The 22,499-nt window shown below is 51.7% G+C and overlaps 1 protein-coding gene across 1 annotated transcript; it reads left to right on the top strand.

The window, feature by feature from the left end:
* Positions 1 to 3,983: 3,983 nt before the first annotated feature.
* LOC103717546 (probable phospholipid hydroperoxide glutathione peroxidase) lies at positions 3,984 to 22,255 on the top strand. The gene is made up of 6 exons (XM_039133735.1): positions 3,984 to 4,260; positions 4,651 to 4,727; positions 20,142 to 20,203; positions 20,296 to 20,414; positions 21,815 to 21,982; positions 22,058 to 22,255. The coding sequence occupies exons 1-6, from the start codon at positions 4,123 to 4,125 to the stop codon at positions 22,088 to 22,090; spliced, it is 597 nt and encodes a 198-aa protein (XP_038989663.1). The 5' UTR covers positions 3,984 to 4,122; the 3' UTR covers positions 22,091 to 22,255.
* The last annotated feature ends 244 nt before the right edge of the window (positions 22,256 to 22,499 follow it).

Raw genomic sequence — 22,499 nt, 5'->3', positions numbered from 1 at the left:
TTGCAAACAAATATTTTTAAATATATGAGTTTATTTTGATATTAAAAAGATTTATTGTGCTTCATGTATCCATTGCAGAAAAACTATAATTAAGAAATTGAGTTCTATAAATAGATATACTTCAATGATCATCTATATGTTTTTCTCTCCTACATTATTAAAGACTTCCATCAATAGAGTGAATGATCTTAAAACTAGAAATATTTCAGTTCACTCAAATGACTCTAAAAGAAAGAAAATGTAAATGCTTTTGAAAGAAATTGAGCTTCAAATGAATCATTTTCTGATTAATATTTCTATACATTTTCTCTAAGATTAAGAGAAAGCATAACTTGTTCGTAAAGGATTAGAAAGAGTAATTACTACAAATTTTGGAATAATACTAGATTACTCTACATTCTCGATATTACAGAATTTCAGTGTTATTCACGTTTATTACTAAAATCTGAAATTCAACAATTTAAAATGATTAAAGAAGAATGCATCTTTTGAGGGGGAGCTTTAGATATTCAGTATCCTATCCCAAAGACACTTTATTTTGATGCATACTTTGAATTTTATGGATTGATTTTGATGAACCTCCTTATATTGCAAGACATGCTGTAATTTCCTTGAGATGAGTTCTATAAAGGTTGTCTTATCTCAAACCTTGAGTCTTATGAAAATAAGCTGAAATATATTTTTGAGATTGACAATTTTATTGAACATTATCTTCAAATTCTAAACTCTTAAATGGAATGATCAATAGAGGGGGAGAAAGAAAATTTCAGAAGGAGAGGTCTCACGGAACTTAATCGCGTATATCTATAACTAAAGGAGAGAGGAAGAATACAAAATGAAAAATGATCCTAATACTCTCCAATATGTATCATCTGAAATTTAATCTGAAAATCTTTATGATACACCTTGAGGCGTGTTATTTGGTTAGTATATCTTATGCATAAATCATGAACCAAATTGCAAGTTGAGCTTAAAGAGCCTCTAACTTAATGAAAAAGGGGGAGAATAACGTGTAAAATTTTCTTGAGCATCTTTTAGAAAACCTATTTTGATATTCACTAATGAGTCCTAATTGACTTGATCTTTAGAACTTAAATTGTGTGCCAATTCATATTTTTATATATCAAATTGTGCTTACTCTCTAAAGAAATAAAAGAAAGTCTTTAAAAGAGCTCTAAGATGTATCAAAAATTGCATGATTTCATATTTTGGTATTTGTGCTCCAATGCTCTTATTATCATAGAAGAACTTTGAAGTCATAGAAGAATTAATGATCCAACATGATGATATGTCTTTCACATATATAAGTTTTGATCTTTTACTCTGAAACTTAATTAAATTGCTCTCAAAATACTTAATAGATTGGGCAAAAGGTCTTAAATGAACAAGCTTTCATACTTATTGAAGAGGTTAGATTTCCACTCATGTCCTGAATTAACCTAAGGAAGATTCCACCTACACTTGATTAGAAAACTATCTGTGGTATCAAATTAGAAAATCTCTTGAATTCACACTCGATGTGTTCTGCTCTGATCTTTGTGCTTAATGTTTCACTATCTTTTTGATGTTGTCAAAAAGGGGGAGAAATATCTAAGTATATGCTATATATACTCATAATGCTTTATTACTTTGAATTGAATACAAATCAGCTTAAAATTTAAAATATGTTAATTGTGTTAAGCTGATTAAATCTAAAGCATTATCATGAAGTATGTTTTTAAATATATATGTTTTCCACTTCATGCAACTTAGCTATGTATTACTTCTAGAAATCAATATCTTTTATATTGCATATACTCCAAGTTTTGTCATCATCAAAAAGGGGGAGATTGATGACCCAAAGATTGATTCATAGATTGATTTTGATGATCACAAAACCTTGAAGTATAGATACTAATGTTTATGTTGCAAGGAGAAAGATATTTATTTTGCAAGGAACATAGTAAGTTGGAAGAACATAAGAAGGCCTCCAAAGCTCTCAAGTTGGAAGAAAGCTACAATTTATTGGCCCAAGTTTAAAGTTCAAAGGATTCAAATTGGAGGAGTAAAATCAAAAGAAAAATTCAAAAGAACAGTCTTCGAGTCGACTCCAGTGGAACGCGAGTCGACTCCGATGGTTGGTAGGTCGACTCCAAAGAAAGCAAGAGTTGACTCTCAGCGGAACACAAAGAAAAAGTCAGAGAGCATTTTTGGGACTCTGAGATTCGAGTCGACTCCCGCATTGCACGAGTCGACTCCGAGACTCCGCGACCATCAACAGACAGAAAACCAAGTTACTGCCTCTGAGATTCGAGTCGACTCCCAGACAGCTCGAGTCGACTCCAAGGCAGCGCTACACCAAGATGGCAGAAGGCTGTGTTTCGCAAACTGAGAGCCGAGTCGACTCCAAGGAAGTTCGAGTCGACTCCAAGACTGGACGAGCCAAAAGACAGAGGATCGGGAGTTCGGGCTCTGAAATTTGAGTCGACTCCCAGGACAGTCGAGTCGACTCGAGAGGACAAAATTCAAAATTGGATCCACGGACTTCAGTGGATGAGCCGACTCCGAAATTACCAAGTCAGCTCCAGAAGTTGGCGAGTCGACTCCAGGTTAAGACGAGTCGACTCCCAGTCGAGGCAAGCACATTAATTCAAATTTGGAACAGTGGCCGAGTCGTCTCCGGTAAAACACGAGCCGACTCCTGCAACAGGCGAGCCGACTCCTGATCGCGCGAGTCGACTCCGATCCCAACGGTAACATTGTCAGGAAATGCAGACTGTGTCCAACGGCTCTTTTTCTTGTCTCTAACGGCTATATTCTTGTTTCCACGCCATCTAAAGCTATAAAAACAAGAAGAGAGCTAGGGGAGAACTCATGGAAGTGGGAGAGATCATCTAGGAAAGAGATCTCAAAGAGATTACAAAGGAAATCTCCCATAAGCACAAAAGGGCCATCCAAAACGAAATAGAGAGAAGAAGAGCATCCAAGTGAATCCGAAAGCTTCCTCTCCATCCGTGTGCTGCCTCGGGGATCCTCTACTTCATGCCAAATCAGAGGAGGATCAAGTAAAGAAGAAGCCGAGCTCCTCCATCTTCAAAACTCGTTTGAGGGCTTCTCTTTACTCTTTTTGTTTATATTGTCATATTTGCTTGTTTAAGAAGCTTTGTTTTGTTCTATACTTTGTTTTAATATCTTGTAACTTGATTCAATCAAGGGATTGAATCAAGGGGTTAAGGTTTGTTGGTGAGCCAAAGAAAAACCAACGGTGATAGGTTTGTTGGTGAGCCGAGGGTAAAACCAACGTGTAAGGGTTTGATTGTGATCCCGGGAAAACAATCGGGGAGGTTCTAGTCGGTGAGCATGGAAAAACCGACCGAGTTCGTTGTGCGCTCGTAAAACAACAAGTTGGGTTGTGAGCTTGTAAAACAACCGGCTGTAATCTGTAGGATTATAGTGAAATTCCCAAGAGGTCTTGGGGAGTGGATGTAGGTGCTGGGATGCACCGAACCACTATATTTTTGTTGTGTTTGTGATGCTCTTTGTTGACTGACCTCCTCACTCACTTACTTAGATATTAAGCTTGCTTAACTCTTCTTCGTGCATCCTTTAGTTGCAAGCATAATCAATTTACTCAATCATTAAATTGAATAGCATACTAGGGCAAAATTAGACTAATCTTTTATTGAACCCGCTGCTTAATAGTTGATTAGATTAGAATCATACTCTTGCTAAGGTTAAGCTTCACTAAGCATCCATACGACTTAGCATAATTAATCTAAAAGATTAGAAGTAGTTTAAAAGTTTTTAAAAGATCCAATTCACCCCCCCCTCTTGGGTTGTCACCTTGGGCAACAGCATGCCTGGTGCGCATGTGCGGTTGGCCACACGCTGATGCAGTCGTGGCTGATGGCCCTAAACCTCACATGGGCACTGTAGAGGGCCCGTGTGAGGTAGGGTTGACTGCTACAATGCTTGGCCAGGGCTCGGCCAAGCCTCCAAGTAATGGAATAGTCTTGGCCGTAGGTGAGGTTGGCCTCGCTTGTTCCGGCTGAAATTTGGCTCGGGGGTGAGGGGTTCGCAGCCCTTTTCCAACTCCGTTGTGGTTCCTCTCCACCATCCCCTTCTTACAAAAGCCATTGACACATGCAACCAAGCTTTTCCTGGTCTGTTTTCTTTCTGGGTTTAGCTCTCTTCTTCTTCTTCTTCTTAAGGAACCCCCCTCCTCCTCCTGACAAAATGGCAGAGGAGACGCCCAAATCCATCTATGATATCACTGTTAAGGTATGGGGTTCTTATGCTCATCCACTTCCAGGATTTATTGTCTCAAGCCCTTTAATATGTCCTATGTTCTGGGATTTTGAAATGCCACCTTCTAATGCTTGCTGTCAAGATGAGATTTTGGTCATAACCTTGTGTTAAAAAACCTATCTTTTGATTATAGCCAATCTACGGTATAGATTCCGAGATTGGTTTTCGTTACAATGGGATTGAAGTTGTTTTTTCTCCTGAAAAAATATTTCTTGTTTTCTAAGAGAAACATGGCTTTAGGAAGTTGGTTGGATGCTGTTGCAGTGTTCTTTAAGTTGATCCGATGTAGTGTATTACTTTTGTGTTATTTCGTGTTTTTTTTTTAAAATTTTGCTTTTCTTCTTCTGATGGAATCTTGCACAGGATATAAATGCCAACGATGTGAACCTGAGCACATACAATGGAAAGGTTCTTCTCATTGTTAATGTTGCTTCTAAATGGTATGTGTTATGGGGGAATTGAGCCGCCATGCCCCACGTGATCGGCACGCGTATCCAGGAAAGCTACAGCTGCCCTATGATCCAGCACTCCGACCCCGAGTCGGACCTCCTCGGCTCCGCAGCCCGACCCCGGGTCGGCTGCCCTATGATCCAGCACTCCGACCCCGAGTCGGACCTCCTCGGCTCCGCAGCCCGACCCCGGGTCGGCTGCCCTATGATCCAGCACTCCGACCCCGAGTCGGACCTCCTCGGCTTCGCAGCCCGACCCCGGGTCGGCTGCCCTATGATCCAGCATTCCGACCCCGAGTCGGAGATCTTTTGATAACGACAGGCTATTCTCCAGAGGCACGCCGCGGCCTCCTGCTCCACTACTCCCTGCAACGGCTGTACCCGATGCTGCCCACGATCTCCTGTATCAACCGTACAAAGCGGAGCTCCACTACGCCCTGCCATGACCGTACCCAGCGCTGCTCCACGACGCCCCGTAACGGCCATGTCAGTGGCCATTCTATCGTGCCCCACGACGACAAACCCCCCTGAGAGACCTCCCAGCCAGGTATATATGCGGCTGGGGGGAGAAGGGGGGGGTAAGCAATACCTCCCAGAGCACTCTCTCCCACTTGTGATTATCATCTCTCCTCCTCCAATCTCCTCTGACTTGACCGTCGGAGGGCCATCACCACCCTGGTGGTGGTGCAAGGCTTGTTTGCAGGTTCCTTGGCGGAAGGTGGAGCGCAACCAGCACCAACCAAGACAACTCAGGCGGAACCCCGTTCACACCGTCGTGTCAATCGTTCTCGGTTTGGACCACCAGCAACAGTTGGCGCTAGAGGAAGGGACGAATCTCAGAACGATCGTAATGGCACGGCGAGGTGGTCGCGGAGCTTCCAATGCTTCCGGTCGCGGAGCCTCTCGCGCCTCTGGCCGGGAGGCTGCTGCGTCCCCAACACACTCTCAGCAGCATTCCACCGCTTCTCCTCCCATTCAGACGGTCGAACCTGCTCAGTTCGACCAGCTAGCCCAGCAGGTTCGCACCCTCGCGGAGGCAGTGCAGAATCTGCAGGGTGTGATCTCTCGGGTGCCGCAGCGGGCTCAGGAGCCGCTGCTCCCCGAGCCTTCGCATCTTCCTCACAACCCGCGCTCCTTCCTCTCCCATGGAGAGGAGCGCCGGCGCGGGGAGGATTCTCGAGTGCGGTCCATTCTGCCAGGACCTTCTCATCGGAGCTGCGCGGGGTACGAGAGGCGGACCCGGGCGCGTTCTCAGACACCCCAGTCCTCGAGGGGCCCGCACTCCAGTCGGTCCCCCTCGCGCCGCTCCTTGTCTCCCACCCACCGGTCGCGCTCCCTGGACCGGCGGGTGGACGATCTCCACAGACAGCTCCAGGTCCTGAAGGGCCACTCCAAAGATCCCTTCGCCGACTTGGAAATCTCCTCCCAGCCGGCGCTTGCCTCAAGGATCCTGCGAACCCTAAACCCGCCGGGGTTCAAAATGCCGGCGATCGAACCCTACGACGGGGCGGCGGACCCACGGGACCACGTGGAGAGTTTCAGGACTCTTATGCTCCTCCATGGAGCATCGGATCCTCTCCTCTGCAAGGCCTTCCCGGCGACCCTCCGCGGCCCGGCAAGGGCGTGGTTCGCCGGCCTGGAGGCTAATTCCATCCAGTCCTTCCACCAGTTCACCCGTCTCTTCATCAGCCATTTCGCCGTCAGTAGCCGGCGAAGACTGGTCTCCGACTCCCTCTTCGATGTCCGGCAGAACGAGGGAGAGAGCCTGCGGGATTATCTCACCCGCTTCAACAAGGCAACACTGGAGGTCCGGAATTTGAGCCAGGAGGTGGCTCTCTCAGCCCTGAAGCGAGGCTTCCGGAAGGGCAGACTCACCTTCTCCCTGGACAAACGCCTGCCGCGGAGCTTCCCGGAGCTGTTGTCTCGGGCAAACCAGTATGCAGACGCCGAGAAGGCAGCCTCCCACCGGAACAAGGAGGCCGCCGAGGCCCCTCTAAAGCCCGGGAAGAAAAGGCGAAAAGAGGCACCCCAGAGGAGGAGCCCGACGCCTCAACGCCGGCGCAGAAGCCCGTCACCAGCAAGGAACCACGGCGCCACACGCCCTCGTTCTCCGCACCGACGCTTCAACCGGTACACCCCACTCCTGGCCCCCCGGGCCCAGATCCTCATGGAGGTCAAGGGGCGGGAGGACCTCCCGGTCCCGAGGCAGATGAAGAAGATCCCTGGGAGGAAGCCTTCTCGGGCGTACTGTGAGTACCACCGAGACCACGGCCACGATACCGAAGACTGCTTCCAGCTTCGGGACGAGATCGAGGCTCTCATTCGCCGAGGGCGTCTCGGTCGATATGTAAACGACCGACGTCCCCCCGCAGACCCGCGTCCAGCCGACCCGGCCCCTCAGGAGCCTCGGGAGCAGAATCGACCCGTTGCGGGAGTGATCCACACCATCACTGGGGGCTGCTCTCGGCCCGTGAGGAACGCAGGGGGCTCGGCGGAAGTATCAGGAGTGGCCGTCGCGAAGAGGCAGCGGGTCGGAAATGTAATCACTTTTTGTGATGAAGATGTAAAGGGGGTTCAGACTCCCCACGATGACGCCATGGTGATCTCTCTCACTATGGCGGACTATGATGTAAGGCGTGTTCTTGTGGATAGTGGAAGCTCAGCTGATATTTTGTATTACGAGGCCTTCCAAAAGATGGGCTTTTTCCGACAATTGTTGCACAAAACATCCACCCCCCTCATAGGATTCACTGGAGACGCTATCTCGGCCGAAGGTGTCATCGAGCTGCCTGTGACTGCGGGCGTTGCACCCGCAGAAGCCACGGTGCGGCTCGGGTTCTTGGTCGTCCGTGTCCCCTCGGCCTACAACGCTATCCTCGGACGACCCGGACTGAACGCCCTTCGCGCGGTGGTTTCTACCTACCATTTGCTCATGCGGTTCCCCACAGCGGCCGGGATTGGAGAGGTCCGAGGTGACCAGCCGACCGCACGGCAGTGTTTCCTAGCAACTCTCAAAGGGAAGAAGCCCATGGAGGCCCTAAGCGTCGAGTCACTTGACGCCAGAGACGAAGTGGCCTTGCGGCACGGGGAGCCGGCCGAGGGCGTAATCGAAGTTCCCCTCGAAGAAGGCCGCCCGGACCGCACGGTCCGGGTCGGTGCCAACCTCGACTTGGAAGCTCGGCTCCGGTTAGTGAAATTCCTCCGAGCCAATGCAGATGTGTTTGCCTGGTCGGCGGCCGATGTACCTGGGATCGACCCGGAGGTCGTTTCTCACGCCCTCAACGTCGACCCGACCCACCGACCAGTAAAGCAAAAGAAGAGACACTGTGCCCCGGATCGGATCCGGGTGGTCGACCAGGAGGTAGACAAACTCTTGGAGGCAGGTTTCATAAGAGAGGTGAGCTACCCCGAGTGGCTGGCAAACGTCGTACTTGTCCGGAAGGCGAGCGGGAAGTGGAGGATGTGCGTCGACTACACCGACCTGAACAAGGCGTGCCCCAAGGATAGCTTTCCGCTTCCACGGATAGACCAACTGGTCGACGCGACTTCCGGATATCAGCTACTGTCTTTTATGGACGCCTTCTCCGGCTACAACCAAATAATGATGGCTCCACAGGACGAGGAGAAAACTGCCTTCATAACAGACCGGGGGCTGTACTGTTACAAGGTAATGCCCTTCGGTCTGAAGAACGCTGGCGCCACTTACCAGCGCCTCGTCAATAAAATCTTCAAGGAGCAGATCGGCCGGAATATGGAGGTGTACGTGGACGATATGCTGGTAAAAAGCCGCCATGCAGACCAGCACATTGCAGATCTGGAGGAGACTTTCACCACCTTGCGAAAGTTTCGCATGAAGCTAAACCCAGCGAAGTGCGCTTTTGGTGCTTCGGCCGGGAGGTTCCTCAGTTTCATTGTCAACCAGCGGGGGATCGAGGCCAACCCGGACAAGATCAAAGCCATCCAAGATATGTCCCCTCCGACCAAAGTGAAGGAGGTTCAGGAGCTCGCTGGAAGGGTCGCCGCGCTCGGACGATTTGTGGCAAAGTCGGCCAAACGCTGCCAACCATTCTTCAAGGTGTTGAAGCGCCCAAAAGACTTCCTCTGGACGGCCGAATGTCATGCGGCGTTCGACCAGCTCAAGGAGTACATGGCGTCTCCTCCCCTGCTGTCCAAGCCGCAAGAGGGGGAGATGCTCTACCTTTACCTGGCGGTCTCCCCAACCGCAGTCAGCGCAGTACTGGTTCGGGAAGAGGCAAGACTTCAGAAGCCTGTATACTACATCAGCCGAGTCCTCCGGGATGCCGAGACGCGGTACACGAAGGCTGAGAAGATCGCCTTCGCGCTGCTGACTGCGACCAGGAGGCTTCGCCCCTATTTCCAGGCTCATTCTGTCACCCTTTTGACCGATCAACCACTGCGGCAGATTCTCAGCAATCCAGAGAATGCGGGACGGCTGGTGAAGTGGGCAGTAGAACTTGGTGAGTTCGACATCCGCTACCAGCCCCGACCAGCCATCAAGGCCCAGGTGCTCGCGGACTTTCTCGCTGAGTGCACTGTGCAGGAGGCGGAACCTAAGCCGCCGGAGACACCCAGCCTCGATCTCCCGATCTGGACGCTCCACATTGACGGGTCGTCGAACCCTGAAGGTGGAGGGGCTGGGCTGGTCCTCACCAATCCCGATGGAGTGATAGCCGAGTATGCCTTGAGGTTCGGATTTCCAGTGACCAACAATGAGGCGGAGTACGAGGCCCTAGTCGCGGGACTCAAACTCGCCAAGGAGCTCGGCATCCGGCGTCTGAAAGTCTTCACCGACTCCCAGCTGGTGGTCGGGCAGGTTCGAGGGGAGTTCGAGGCGCGGAGCCCGACCATGCAGAGCTACGTCCGGAAGGTGCAAACACTCATTCCCGACCTCGGCAGTGTTGACATTCAGCAGGTCCCGAGGAGCGAAAATGCCAGGGCCGACAGGTTGTCCCGCCTAGTGGACGCAGACGCGCACAACTTGTCGAGGGCAATCTACCTGGAGACCCTGGATGCCCCGAGCATTGACGGGGCTGGAGCGGTGATGGCAATTGATCCGGAGCCGTCTTGGATGGACCCGCTCGTCGCCTACCTCGCCGAAGGAATCCTCCCTGAAGACGAAGATCAGGCCCGGCGGCTTGTAAAGAAGTCCGCCCACTACGTACTTTATGAAGGGAGGCTGTATCGGACCTCGTTTACCGCCCCCCTCTTAAGGTGCCTCCGCCCCGCGGAAGCGGCCTACGCCCTCGGCGAAGTCCACGAAGGCATCTGCGGATCGCACTTGGGGGCTAGGTCCTTGGCGCATAAGATCATGAGGCAAGGCTACTATTGGCCGACCTTGTTGGAGGACTCGAAGGACCACGTGCGGAAATGCGACGCCTGCCAGCGCCACGCCAACGTCCAGAGAGTCCCCTCTGTCCCCTTGGCGCCAATCACCGCGCCCTGGCCCTTCGCACAGTGGGGAATGGATATCCTCGGACCATTCCCCGTCGCTTCGGCCCAGCGGAAATTTTTGATTGTCGCCATCGACTACTTCACCAAGTGGGTGGAGGCAGAGCCACTGGCCACCATCACGGAGGCACAAGTCCGGAAGTTCGTGAAGAAGAACATCATTGTCCGATTTGGAGTACCTCGGGTCCTCATCTCGGATAACGGTCGACAGTTTGATAACAAGCACTTCCGGGACTTCTGCGAGGAATTCGGGATCGAGCATCGGTTCACATCCGTGTCGCATCCCCAAACCAACGGCGAGGCCGAGGTCACAAATCGGACAATCCTCCAAGGTATCAAAGCGCGGATCGGCCGGACGGGGCGAGCTTGGGTCGAGGAACTCGAGAATGTCCTTTGGGCGTATCGGACCACACAACGGACTCCTACTGGAGAGACGCCTTTCAGCCTAACCTATGGCACGGAAGCCGTTGCCCCCGTGGAGCTCGGACTCCCCTCGCCTCGGGTGGCCGCGCACCGACCCGAGGCCAATTCAGAGCAACTCCGAGGGAACTTGGATCTCTTGGAAGAGGCAAGGGAAATGGCTCAGGTACGGATGGCAATGTATCAGCAGAGGGTGGCCCGATATTACAACTCCAAAGTCCGACCGAAGCTTTTCAGAATTGGAGATCTGGTGCTGAGGCGAGCTAAGGCATCTCAACCTACGGAAGGTGGGAAGCTAGCGCCAAATTGGGAAGGCCCGTATAAAGTTCGTTGGGTAAACCGACCTGGCTCCTACCAGTTGGAAGCCCTAGATGGCCGAGAAATTCCAAGGGGCTGGAATTCCGCTAACCTGCGGATGTATTACCAGTAGAACAACAAGGCCAGAAAGACAATTTAAAAAGGTGCAATACTTTTCATTTCAATAATTTCTGGTTACAGTGGCGTGCTCGTGTGATTACAAGGAATTCCCAGAGGGGAATTAGGGAGTAAAGAAAGTAAAGAAGAGGTGGGGACCCAAACCCTCAACCCAGGGCGGCTGCAGTCCCACCAGAAGTGGGTGCTTCTAACCGGAGGCGCCATCCAGCACCTCACCAAAAAGAGGAGGAGCCGCCGCAGAAGAAGCTCCCGCTGCCCCCAGGGGAACGCCGCCTCCAAAGGATATTCCCATCTTCCCCAGTGGTAGGGAAGAGAAGGGATTCAAGGGGGAAGAGTATATGGAGGCGCGGTTCCGGATTGAGCGTCCGGCGCAGAGCTCAACCGGGAGGCTGAACTTTAAGGAGGGGAGATGTGATCCCGGATGAAACGCCTAGAGCGGAGTTCCGCCGGGGAGACCCTCCTTGTTGATCCCAGATGAAACGGCTAGTTGGCTGAAGTTGTAAGGGGAGCGCCTCCCCTTTCCTTCGACAGGAGTCTCTCAGTCATATGCCAAGGAGGAGGTCCGCGATCCATGGCAACCTACAGCTCCGGCTTGGCAAATTCCATCGTACCTGCACCTGTATTTATAGCCAAGCTGCGGCCCCCTGGTAGTTCCGATACGGGTGGCTCCAATAAATGCAGGCGCACTGAATCCGGAGCCGTTCCGGCTCCCGAGGCGTATCTCCCCGCGATTTCCTAAGCGTCATTCTCCTTAAATCGCATTCTTTGTGCAGGACGATCCGGGTGACGTATACCCCTAGGTCCACGTGTCTCCGCTCGCGCCCAGGCCGCATCCTCCTCGAAGAACCCGCGTATCGCGGCCGCTCAACTAACACTCCTCACCAGCAGCAACTGGCGATCCGATTTCCCAGGTAACGCATTAATTAGCGTTTAATACCCTTCTCGTGTTCCCCCCAGGCAACGCTTGGAGGAGAGGAGAAACACGGTCGCGGCTGGGCACAGAGAAACCCCGATGGGCGGCGAGCGACAAGTGGCCGACCAACGAGTGGAATGTCCCGAGGCTCGGCCCTCGGATGCCTGGCTAACCCGATGATCATCCCGGGAGCAGACTAGCCGGAAGCCCCGACCGGTCGCCTCGGCTTGCGCCAGCCTTGGCCGACCAACGAGCGGAATTTCCCTGAGGCTTGACAACCCTCAGATGCCTGGCTAACCCGATGATCATCCCGGGAGCAGACTAGCCGGAAGCCCCGACCGGTCGCCTCGGCTTGCGCCAGCCTTGGCCGACCAACGAGCGGAATTTTCCTGAGGCTTGACAACCCTCAGATGCCTGGCTAACCCGATGATCATCCCGGGAGCAGACTAGCCGGAAGCCCCGACCGGTCGCCTCGGCTTGCGCCAGCCTTGGCCGACCAACGAGCGGAATTTTCCTGAGGCTTGACAACCCTCAGATGCCTGGCTAACCCGATGATCATCCCGGGAGCAGACTAGCCGGAAGCCCCGACCGGTCGCCTCGGCTTGCGCCAGCCTAGGCCGACCAACGAGTGGAATCTCCCGAGGCTCGGCCCTCGGATGCCTGGCTAACCCGATGATCATCCCGGGAGCAGACTAGCCGGAAGCCCCGACCGGTCGCCTCGGCTTGCGCCAGCCTTGGCCGACCAACGAGCGGAATTTCCCTGAGGCTTGACAACCCTCAGATGCCTGGCTAACCCGATGATCATCCCGGGAGCAGACTAGCCGGAAGCCCCGACCGGTCGCCTCGGCTTGCGCCAGCCTTGGCCGACCAACGAGTGGAATGTCCCGAGGCTCGGCCCTCGGATGCCTGGCTAACCCGATGATCATCCCGGGAGCAGACTAGCCGGAAGCCCCGACCGGTCGCCTCGGCTTGCGCCAGCCTTGGCCGACCAACGAGCGGAATTTCCCTGAGGCTTGACAACCCTCAGATGCCTGGCTAACCCGATGATCATCCCGGGAGCAGACTAGCCGGAAGCCCCGACCGGTCGCCTCGGCTTGCGCCAGCCTAGGCCGACCAACGAGTGGAATCTCCCGAGGCTCGGCCCTCGGATGCCTGGCTAACCCGATGATCATCCCGGGAGCAGACTAGCCGGAAGCCCCGACCGGTCGCCTCGGCTTGCGCCAGCCTAGGCCGACCAACGAGTGGAATCTCCTGAGGCTTGGCCCTCGGATGCCTGGCTAACCCGATGATCATCCCGGGAGCAGACTAGCCGGAAGCCCCGACCGGTCGCCTCGGCTTGCGCCAGCCTTGGCCGACCAACGAGCGGAATTTCCCTGAGGCTTGACAACCCTCAGATGCCTGGCTAACCCGATGATCATCCCGGGAGCAGACTAGCCGGAAGCCCCGACCGGTCGCCTCGGCTTGCGCCAGCCTTGGCCGACCAACGAGCGGAATTTCCCTGAGGCTTGACAACCCTCAGATGCCTGGCTAACCCGATGATCATCCCGGGAGCAGACTAGCCGGAAGCCCCGACCGGTCGCCTCGGCTTGCGCCAGCCTTGGCCGACCAACGAGCGGAATTTCCCTGAGGCTTGACAACCCTCAGATGCCTGGCTAACCCGATGATCATCCCGGGAGCAGACTAGCCGGAAGCCCCGACCGGTCGCCTCGGCTTGCGCCAGCCTAGGCCGACCAACGAGTGGAATCTCCCGAGGCTCGGCCCTCGGATGCCTGGCTAACCCGATGATCATCCCGGGAGCAGACTAGCCGGAAGCCCCGACCGGTCGCCTCGGCTTGCGCCAGCCTTGGCCGACCAACGAGCGGAATTTTCCTGAGGCTTGACAACCCTCAGATGCCTGGCTAACCCGATGATCATCCCGGGAGCAGACTAGCCGGAAGCCCCGACCGGTCGCCTCGGCTTGCGCCAGCCTTGGCCGACCAACGAGCGGAATTTCCCTGAGGCTTGACAACCCTCAGATGCCTGGCTAACCCGATGATCATCCCGGGAGCAGACTAGCCGGAAGCCCCGACCGGTCGCTTCGGCTTGCGCCAGCCTTGGCCGACCAGCGAGCGGAAGAATTCCCTGAGGCCTAACCCTCGGATGCCTGGCTTAGCGCCGGAAGAATTTCCTGAGGCCTAACCCTCGGATGCCTGGCTTAGCGCCGGAAGAATTTCCTGAGGCCTAACCCTCGGATGCCTGGCCTAGCGCCGGAAGAATTTCCTGAGGCCTAACCCTCGGATGCCTGGCTTAGCGCCGGAAGAATTTCCTGAGGACTAACCCTCGGATGCCTGGCTTAGCGCCGGAAGAATTTCCTGAGGCCTAACCCTCGGATGCCTGGCTTAGCGCCGGAAGAATTTCCTGAGGCCTAACCCTCGGATGCCTGGCCTAGCGCCGGAAGAATTTCCTGAGGCCTAACCCTCGGATGCCTGGCTTAGCGCCGGAAGAATTTCCTGAGGACTAACCCTCGGATGCCTGGCCTAGCGCCGGAAGAGTTTCCTGAGGCCTAACCCTCGGATGCCTGGCTCAGCGCCGGAAGAGTTTCCTGAGGCCTAACCCTCGGATGCCTGGCTTAGCGCCGGAAGAATTTCCTGAGGCCTAACCCTCGGATGCCTGGCTTAGCGCCGGAAGAGTTTCCTGAGGCCTAACCCTCGGATGCCTGGCCTAGCGCCGGAAGAGTTTCCTGAGGCCTAACCCTCGGATGCCTGGCTCAGCGCCGAAAGAGTTTCCTGAGGCCTAACCCTCGGATGCCTGGCTTAGCGCCGGAAGAATTTCCTGAGGCCTAACCCTCGGATGCCTGGCTTAGCGCCGGAAGAATTTCCTGAGGCCTAACCCTCGGATGCCTGGCTTAGCGCCGGAAGAGTTTCCTGAGGTTTAACCCTCGGATGCCTGGCCTAGCGCCGGAAGAACTTCGGGAATCAAAAGTCAGCAAGAAGCAACCAAGAGCTAAAAAAAAAAAAAAAAAAAAAAAAAAAAAAAAAAAAAGAGGACGAGGGCGAGATGAAGAAATATTCAACGTGCATTAATTTTCAGGGCCGAGGCCCATACAATTGGGCAAAACGCCGACATACAAAAATAAAAAAGACAATGAAAGGTACAAGAGGTCAGCTTGGAGGAACTCCCGGGTCGGGAACGCTGGGCTCGTCCGCGGGAGGTAGGGAAGCAGCAGGAGAACCAGCAGGCGATGGCGCCGGAGAGGAGTCCAGGAGGGAGATCTCGCTCAGGTCAACTTCGGGATACTTAGCCGACACCCTTGCCAGGCCCTCCTCGAAGCCCAAGGTGAAGGCTTCGGCCCCCGCGTCCGACGCGTCATGGACAAACTCGTCAGACTGGCGATAGGTCCGCACTGCCTCCGACATATCATGGGCGAACTCGGCGGACTGGCGATAAGCCTCTACCGCCTGACGCCCGATTTCCGCCCTCTTCTCGGCCAGCTCCGCCTCAGCTCGCTCCATAATCTGAGCCTTGGCCTCCAAGACCTTCGCCACAATCCGGCCTTCGGCCTCAGAGGAGACCCTCAGCAGATCAGCCTGAGCCTCTTTATGCTTCACCTCGGTAGCAACCCGAGCGGCCTCGGCTTCCTTCAGGCGCGAACGGAGCTCTTGGACGTCCGTGCATGACTTCTCCAGGGCCGACTCCAGTTCGCCTAGTTTGGCTTCAAAAGAGCGGATTCGGTCGCAGGCGTTGTCGGCAGACCGCTGGGCCTTCTCCCACCGCTCTCGATAGTCCGCGATCTTCCGGGACTGCTTTTCAGCCCGTTCCTCCGCCTTCTTGACCCTGCTTTCGAGGCCCGAGGCGGCTTTGAGTTGCTCCCGAGCCTCTGACAGTTGCTCCTCCAGGGCGGCGAAGCCGAGTGCCCGCTCTTCGGCCTCCCGGAGCCTCGCCTCGAGGTCCCCGGTCGTCCTACCTGCCGCAGCCCGGCCTCCCTCTTCCATTGCTTTCAGCCGGTCCTCGGCCTTCGCCAAAAGCCCCGCCTGTTCCTTGTAGCACTCCTCCAGACGGATCATGTACTGGGCGAGCTAAGAAATAGGAAAAATAAGGGAGTCAGGCGGAGAACAACAGAGCCAATAAATGGTGAAAGACGGCCAGAAGAACACTCACCGACATGAGACAGACGCAGCTGGCGGCCCCAACGTCAGAGACATCCAACTCCCGGACCCGCCGACGGTCCTTCTCCAGCAACACTGTTTCGATGAGATTTCGGGCGCCATCGGTAGTGAAGGCAGACCCCGATTTCTCCCCGGAGCCGGATGGTGGTTCTGCAGCCTTACCCTTATCCATCGCCTGGGGAAGAGTCCGGCTGATCGCGCTCGGGGCGGGGGTCGCCCCAGGAATTGATAGGGTCCCGCTCGGCCGGGGCCTCGGCGCGTCCCTCCTCGAGTCATCAGGAGCCGACCGAGTCGAAGGCCGGGTCGGGGACCGATCACGTCCGACCCGTCCGTCTTGAGCAGGCTCAGGTGGCACCTCCGGAGTAGCGGCAACCTTACCACCGGAGGGCTGATACAGCGTAAGCTGCCGGTCGGTGCCCACGACATCTCCCTGACCGGTGGGCCCGGACTCGTCGGTCGGCATCGGAGGTATCTCCTTACGGGACTTCTTCGCCGGTGGGGCCCCGCTCGGAAGAGCTCGTTTCCTCCTCCGGACTGCTTCCAGCAGGGACGCCCTACCAACAGCCTTCGACTTCACCGACCGCATGACGTCGTCGACCTCTGCAAGAAGGACGGGATGGTCAGGGACTGAGAAACCGAAAGGAAGAAGGAACGAAAGAGAAGAAAAGAGCTAAAGAAACGATGGCGGACTCACGGTCGGTGGGGACCGAGCTCAAACCGACGTTCACCAAGGTATCCTCAGAAATAAGGCGGCCCACCGGGGGAAGCTGGCCCTCGGCGACCAACCCCTTCAAGGCGGCGACGCCCTCGGATTCCTCCCTCGACAACTTCGACAGGCCAATTGGGGACTTCACCGGCGTCCCCCAGATTGCCCTGATTTCCCAGGAGGGGTCTGCATCAACGAAAAAGAAGCGCTCCTTCCAGTGGTGAATGGAGGTAGGACCCTCCTTGACAAGGCCGCACCCTCGCCGCGCTGCGAAGCACCACCACCCTTTGTCCTGGGGGTGGCCGCTCAGGCCGTAGAGCTCCCAGAAAACGTTCAAGGTGGCGGGAATCGCATGCAAGCGACAGAGAACCTGGAAGACCGTCAGAGCACGCCACGAGTTCGGCACCAGTTGCGTCGGTGCCATTCCTAAACCCCGGAGCACCTGTAAGACTAGGTCTGAAGGGGGAAAGCGGAACCCGGCCTGGAGGATGCCCTCATTGATGGCGATCTTCCCTCGAGGAGGATGAGACATCCTCTCCTCAGGCCCTGGGAGCGTGACATTGCAGGCCTCGGGAAGGTGGTACCGAGCCACAAATCCGTCTAAGTCCTCGGCGACCAGTTTTGACTTGATGCTATCTGCTCTCACTTCGCCCATCCCTAATGGCCAATCTACGGTCAGGACGGGGTCAAGAAGGAGGGAAAGGCCGGAACGACTGGGGTGCACTAGTACAAAAAGAAAAAGTATGAAGAGCTCAAAGTAGAAGAGTGGGAAACTCACTTGAAGAGGAGGAAGAACGGCCCCGAGAGCGTCAAAGGAAAAGCAAGCGAACGTTTCGGCGGCAACAATGGTAGCGCAAAGGAGAAACTCGAAAATGTCCGTAAAGAAGAAGACGGACGGGGGAGGGCCCCCGATTAAATAGGCGAAAGGGCAAGTGACACCTCGATGACGCCAGAAGACGCCTGGCCGCCGAAGGGTCGCTCGCACCCCAAAGGCGAATCGACACCATTAAGGAAGGATGTCCGCCGAAATCCTCAGGTTGCCAGGTCAGCAGCAACCGCCATACGCCATAAAGAAGGCGGGAAGCTTGAAGCGCGCGCGCCTCTCCGAAGGATGGCGGCAATCTCGAAACATCACTCCCTTCACCTGTTCCCCTTCTGGTTCCAGGCTCGGAAGTGGGGGGCTACTGTTATGGGGGAATTGAGCCGCCATGCCCCACGTGATCGGCACGCGTATCCAGGAAAGCTACAGCTGCCCTATGATCCAGCACTCCGACCCCGAGTCGGACCTCCTCGGCTCCGCAGCCCGACCCCGGGTCGGCTGCCCTATGATCCAGCACTCCGACCCCGAGTCGGACCTCCTCGGCTCCGCAGCCCGACCCCGGGTCGGCTGCCCTATGATCCAGCACTCCGACCCCGAGTCGGACCTCCTCGGCTTCGCAGCCCGACCCCGGGTCGGCTGCCCTATGATCCAGCATTCCGACCCCGAGTCGGAGATCTTTTGATAACAACAGGCTATTCTCCAGAGGCACGCCGCGGCCTCCTGCTCCACTACTCCCTGCAACGGCTGTACCCGATGCTGCCCACGATCTCCTGTATCAACCGTACAAAGCGGAGCTCCACTACGCCCTGCCATGACCGTACCCAGCGCTGCTCCACGACGCCCCGTAACGGCCATGTCAGTGGCCATTCTATCGTGCCCCACGACGACAAACCCCCCTGAGAGACCTCCCAGCCAGGTATATATGCGGCTGGGGGGAGAAGGGGGGGTAAGCAATACCTCCCAGAGCACTCTCTCCCACTTGTGATTATCATCTCTCCTCCTCCAATCTCCTCTGACTTGACCGTCGGAGGGCCATCACCACCCTGGTGGTGGTGCAAGGCTTGTTTGCAGGTTCCTTGGCGGAAGGTGGAGCGCAACCAGCACCAACCAAGACAACTCAGGCGGAACCCCGTTCACACCGTCGTGTCAATCGTTCTCGGTTTGGACCACCAGCAACAGTATGTACTCAAATTCAGTTTAATGAATCAAAGCCCCCTTTTTTTAATCATGAAATAGTTCTGAGTTCATTTCTTTCTGAAAATCATTTTATGCGATGGGTTTTGGGATTGAGGGGATCTAAAGATTGGATTTATGTGGGTAAAAATGTTCGGGAATGAAAGCTTTATTGCTGCTCCGAACTGAGAAATCCCGAGTTACTTTGCTGGTAGGCTTTAACTTTTTTTTCTTTCTTGATATATAGGTAAAAATAACTAAGAGAAAAGGTGATAAGAGATACGGAAGAAGTTTGTGGGAAGTCCCAAAGCACTAGGTTTTGGCTGACTATAAGATGTTGCTTGTATGTGATTTTGGATTTTTGCATTTTATCTTAATTTTAACTTTTATGAGCCTACATCTCTTGGAGTGAGGCATCTTCTTTAAATGATCCAAAAGCAAATAAAATCCAGATTGAATAACATGCTATAAAAAGCTCCACCAGGAAATATATTCATTTCTTTTATACATGTACATGGTGTGAGTTTTTGCACAACTATATTCCTGATGACTCTTGTAAATTCATCTTCTATCTTTCAATCTTTCATCATGTGTCTTTAGGTTAGATTTGGAAAAACTATCCTCGATTTCTATTCAGAGATATAGTATTTCATCCATAAACATATCTTTGATGTTTCCATGAGTACATCTGCTGTTCTTTCACAAGAAAGAAACCATGCAGCATTATTATGTGCCTTTTTTCTTTTGGAGTATATTGATGCTAAATCAAACAATGTGGTTTTTAATCTATGGCTGATTGAAGAGTTCTCTTATTGTCTGATATTTGGGCCATTCAATTATACTAGAGATGGGTATAACTACCAATTAATAACATGATCCTGAAGTTGAAAAAGAAAATCATACTCCCATGTTTGAACTACATCATGTTGTCGAAGTACTAGATATTTCTTACCCCCGAAACAATTCCCTCTAATTGGCAAGCTACTTAATTAATTCTCATGGTGTATTTCCTCAGCATCCCACTGATTTTTCGCTTTACCCTAGTATTCTAGGTCTTGCAAGTACTTCTGCATGCATAGGCACTATCAATATATAGAACTAACACTAACTTGAAGCATTTTAATGATTAAACATCCACTTGGGAAACACCATTATCAACAAATAGTAGTTTTTTTATTTTGATCAATTTTTGCCAACTTAGAATTTCTCATAGTAGTTCTCGTAGTTCTATTTTAGATCTTGTTTTTGTCAAAGATGCAGTACTTTTTGCAGATGTCGTTTCTGTGACAGACAGTTCATTGATACTGAATCTCGAATGATGCAGTGGATTTACTCATTCCAACTATAAGGAGATGAATATTCTATATGAGAAGTACAAAGATAGAGGTTTGTTTATTATCCCTTTCTCAAAATGATCCATCAGCTCAACTCTCCTTGAGAAGGATTATTAAAGTTGCTTCTGGATATTTGGTAAATAGGATTTGAGATACTGGCATTTCCGTGCAACCAATTTGGTGGCCAAGAACCTGGAAGCAATGAGGAAATTCAAGAGGTTGCCTGCACAATGTTCAAAGCTGAGTTCCCCATATTTGATAAGGTAAGTGCAAAAACAAGAAAGTTCATTCTGCGATAAGCATGTTTTCTTCATTTGAAGACTTATATGCTTTGCATGGTGCAGGAGTGATGATCTGCATGGTACATGTCTGAGCAAACAAACTTTGTGCTTTCTTTACGTCAAAGTTTTTATTAATTCTATCATTCTTTGTCCTGCTATTAGATGACCTTACATTGAAGAGCTAGGTGAATAATGCAGCTGACTTGGTCTTCAATAAGGAAACATAGTCTTTACAAGTCCAGTTTACAGTTGATCGTTAGGAGGCAGAATGATCTTTATCCAGCAACCTTATCCTTGAAGCGTCTTACTCTGTTAGAGTGCAGCAACCTTGTGTTGTGGAAAACTAAAACCTATTTCCCGTTCTCCTCCACCGCCACCGCCCCCACCCCCACCTCCCTCTCTCTTCCTTTGAGGGGAATGGAGGGCAGAAGCCCACTTGTTTATAATAAAATTGAGGCAAACAAGGTTATAGCCTAGTGATTGCATGTCCTCTATTTGGACTAGGTTTCATGTTCGGACCTCAGGAAGTGTTCCCCAAATGTTTGGCATTTGTAATTCTTTCATCACTTCTGACAATTGCTTGGTGCTGCTCCCGCTGTTGTTCTCAAAAACAAAAAAAAGAGGATGAGACTTTATTTGTTCAACAGTTATAGGTTAACATACCCAGTTTCAGACATGCTTTTACATTTCCACGGAACAAAAGATGAATAAATTTCCATCGAAAGAATGGTTGAGGATGCCCTTCAGCTGTCTCAAGCAGTTAGCTGAGAGGTATTTCTGGAATCTGCATGCCGTATGTTGGGCATTAGCTACTGATTCACTATTTAAAAATGTAATGCAATAAAACCCAACGATTTAACTTGCCTGTAGAGCACATTTCTTGCAACTACATTTTGTTTTTTAAAATTGCATAGATTTTTTTTCTTGAGAAACTAAATTCTATATACTAGTTATTATATCCTATCAAGATTTGAGTACTAAACACAAATGGCTCTTGATCGAACAGTAAACCTCTGTAAAAGCTTTGCAAAGACAACTTTGGGATGGACATGGGTTTGCCTGAAGAATCAAAGACAACCTATCTTGTTGTTATGCAATTTAAGCTGGAAACATTTCCCTAGATCTACAACGAGTCTTGGTTAAAAGCTAAAAAGTGTGGATTTAGTAGTGAAAGATGCAATTCTTCCAGAGGCACAAATTTTACAAGAAAAACAGATTAAAACAATCACCTTTTGTTATTGGCTAATTGCTTTGATTATATTCAAGAAATTCATTGCATTCCTTCAGTCTTGGTTTAAATAGATTTACATATTTTCATGACGTGATTTGAGAAAAATTCCTAATGTTGGAATACATGTAACTCGCACACGTTGTGTTTCCAGGTTGAAGTGAATGGGAAACATGCTGCACCCCTCTATAAGTACTTAAAATCACAGAAAGGTGGGTTCCTGGGGGATAGTATCAAGTGGAACTTCACAAAATTTCTTGTGGACAAAAATGGGAGAGTTGTGGAGAGATATGCACCAACAACGTCACCCTTGAAAATAGAGGTTCAATTACTTCACTCTACCTCTGTTAGCTTATCTTCATCTGCTGCATTCTTACAATTGTCATACTTTTTGCAGAAGGACATTCAAAAACTAGTGGAAAGTTCATGAATCCAGGACCTTGTTGTCTCAAACCTTTATATGAGTAACACGAGGGTATGCGTATAATACTTAATAAATGACTGACACTCTTGAAATTGTATGACTACTATGAGGTTATGGAAATTATATTAGTTTTGCAAAGTGCTTTTTAATAAAGTACTCTTATTTAAGTAATGCATGGGTGTGGAGTCTCTTTCTTTCTCTCTCTCTCTCTCTCTCTATATATATATATATATATATATATATATTATGAATAAAGGGCTGACACTCCATATATTTTCCTTATAGCTGGAAATTGTGTTAGTTTGGAAAAGTGCTTTAAGAAAGTTTTCTTTATCTTTTTCCCCTTTCAAATCTTCTTGTACTTTAATATATTGATATATTGTTGCATTTTTAATGGTCAGTACTGATAATATGA

This window comes from Phoenix dactylifera, chromosome 14 (assembly GCF_009389715.1).
Source record: "Phoenix dactylifera cultivar Barhee BC4 chromosome 14, palm_55x_up_171113_PBpolish2nd_filt_p, whole genome shotgun sequence".
In the NCBI taxonomy this organism is placed as follows: Eukaryota; Viridiplantae; Streptophyta; class Magnoliopsida; order Arecales; family Arecaceae; genus Phoenix; species Phoenix dactylifera.
This window is presented reverse-complemented; position numbering and strand designations above follow the sequence as displayed.

Bases quoted from the DNA above. Each gene is read 5' to 3' on its own strand.
- LOC103717546 (XM_039133735.1), top strand. From the start codon at position 4,123: ATGCAACCAAGCTTTTCCTGGTCTGTTTTCTTTCTGGGTTTAGCTCTC. The intron at 4,261-4,650 runs GTATGGGGTTCT...AATCTTGCACAG, and splicing joins TCTATGATATCACTGTTAAG to GATATAAATGCCAACGATGT. The intron at 21,983-22,057 runs GTTCAATTACTT...TACTTTTTGCAG, and splicing joins CGTCACCCTTGAAAATAGAG to AAGGACATTCAAAAACTAGT.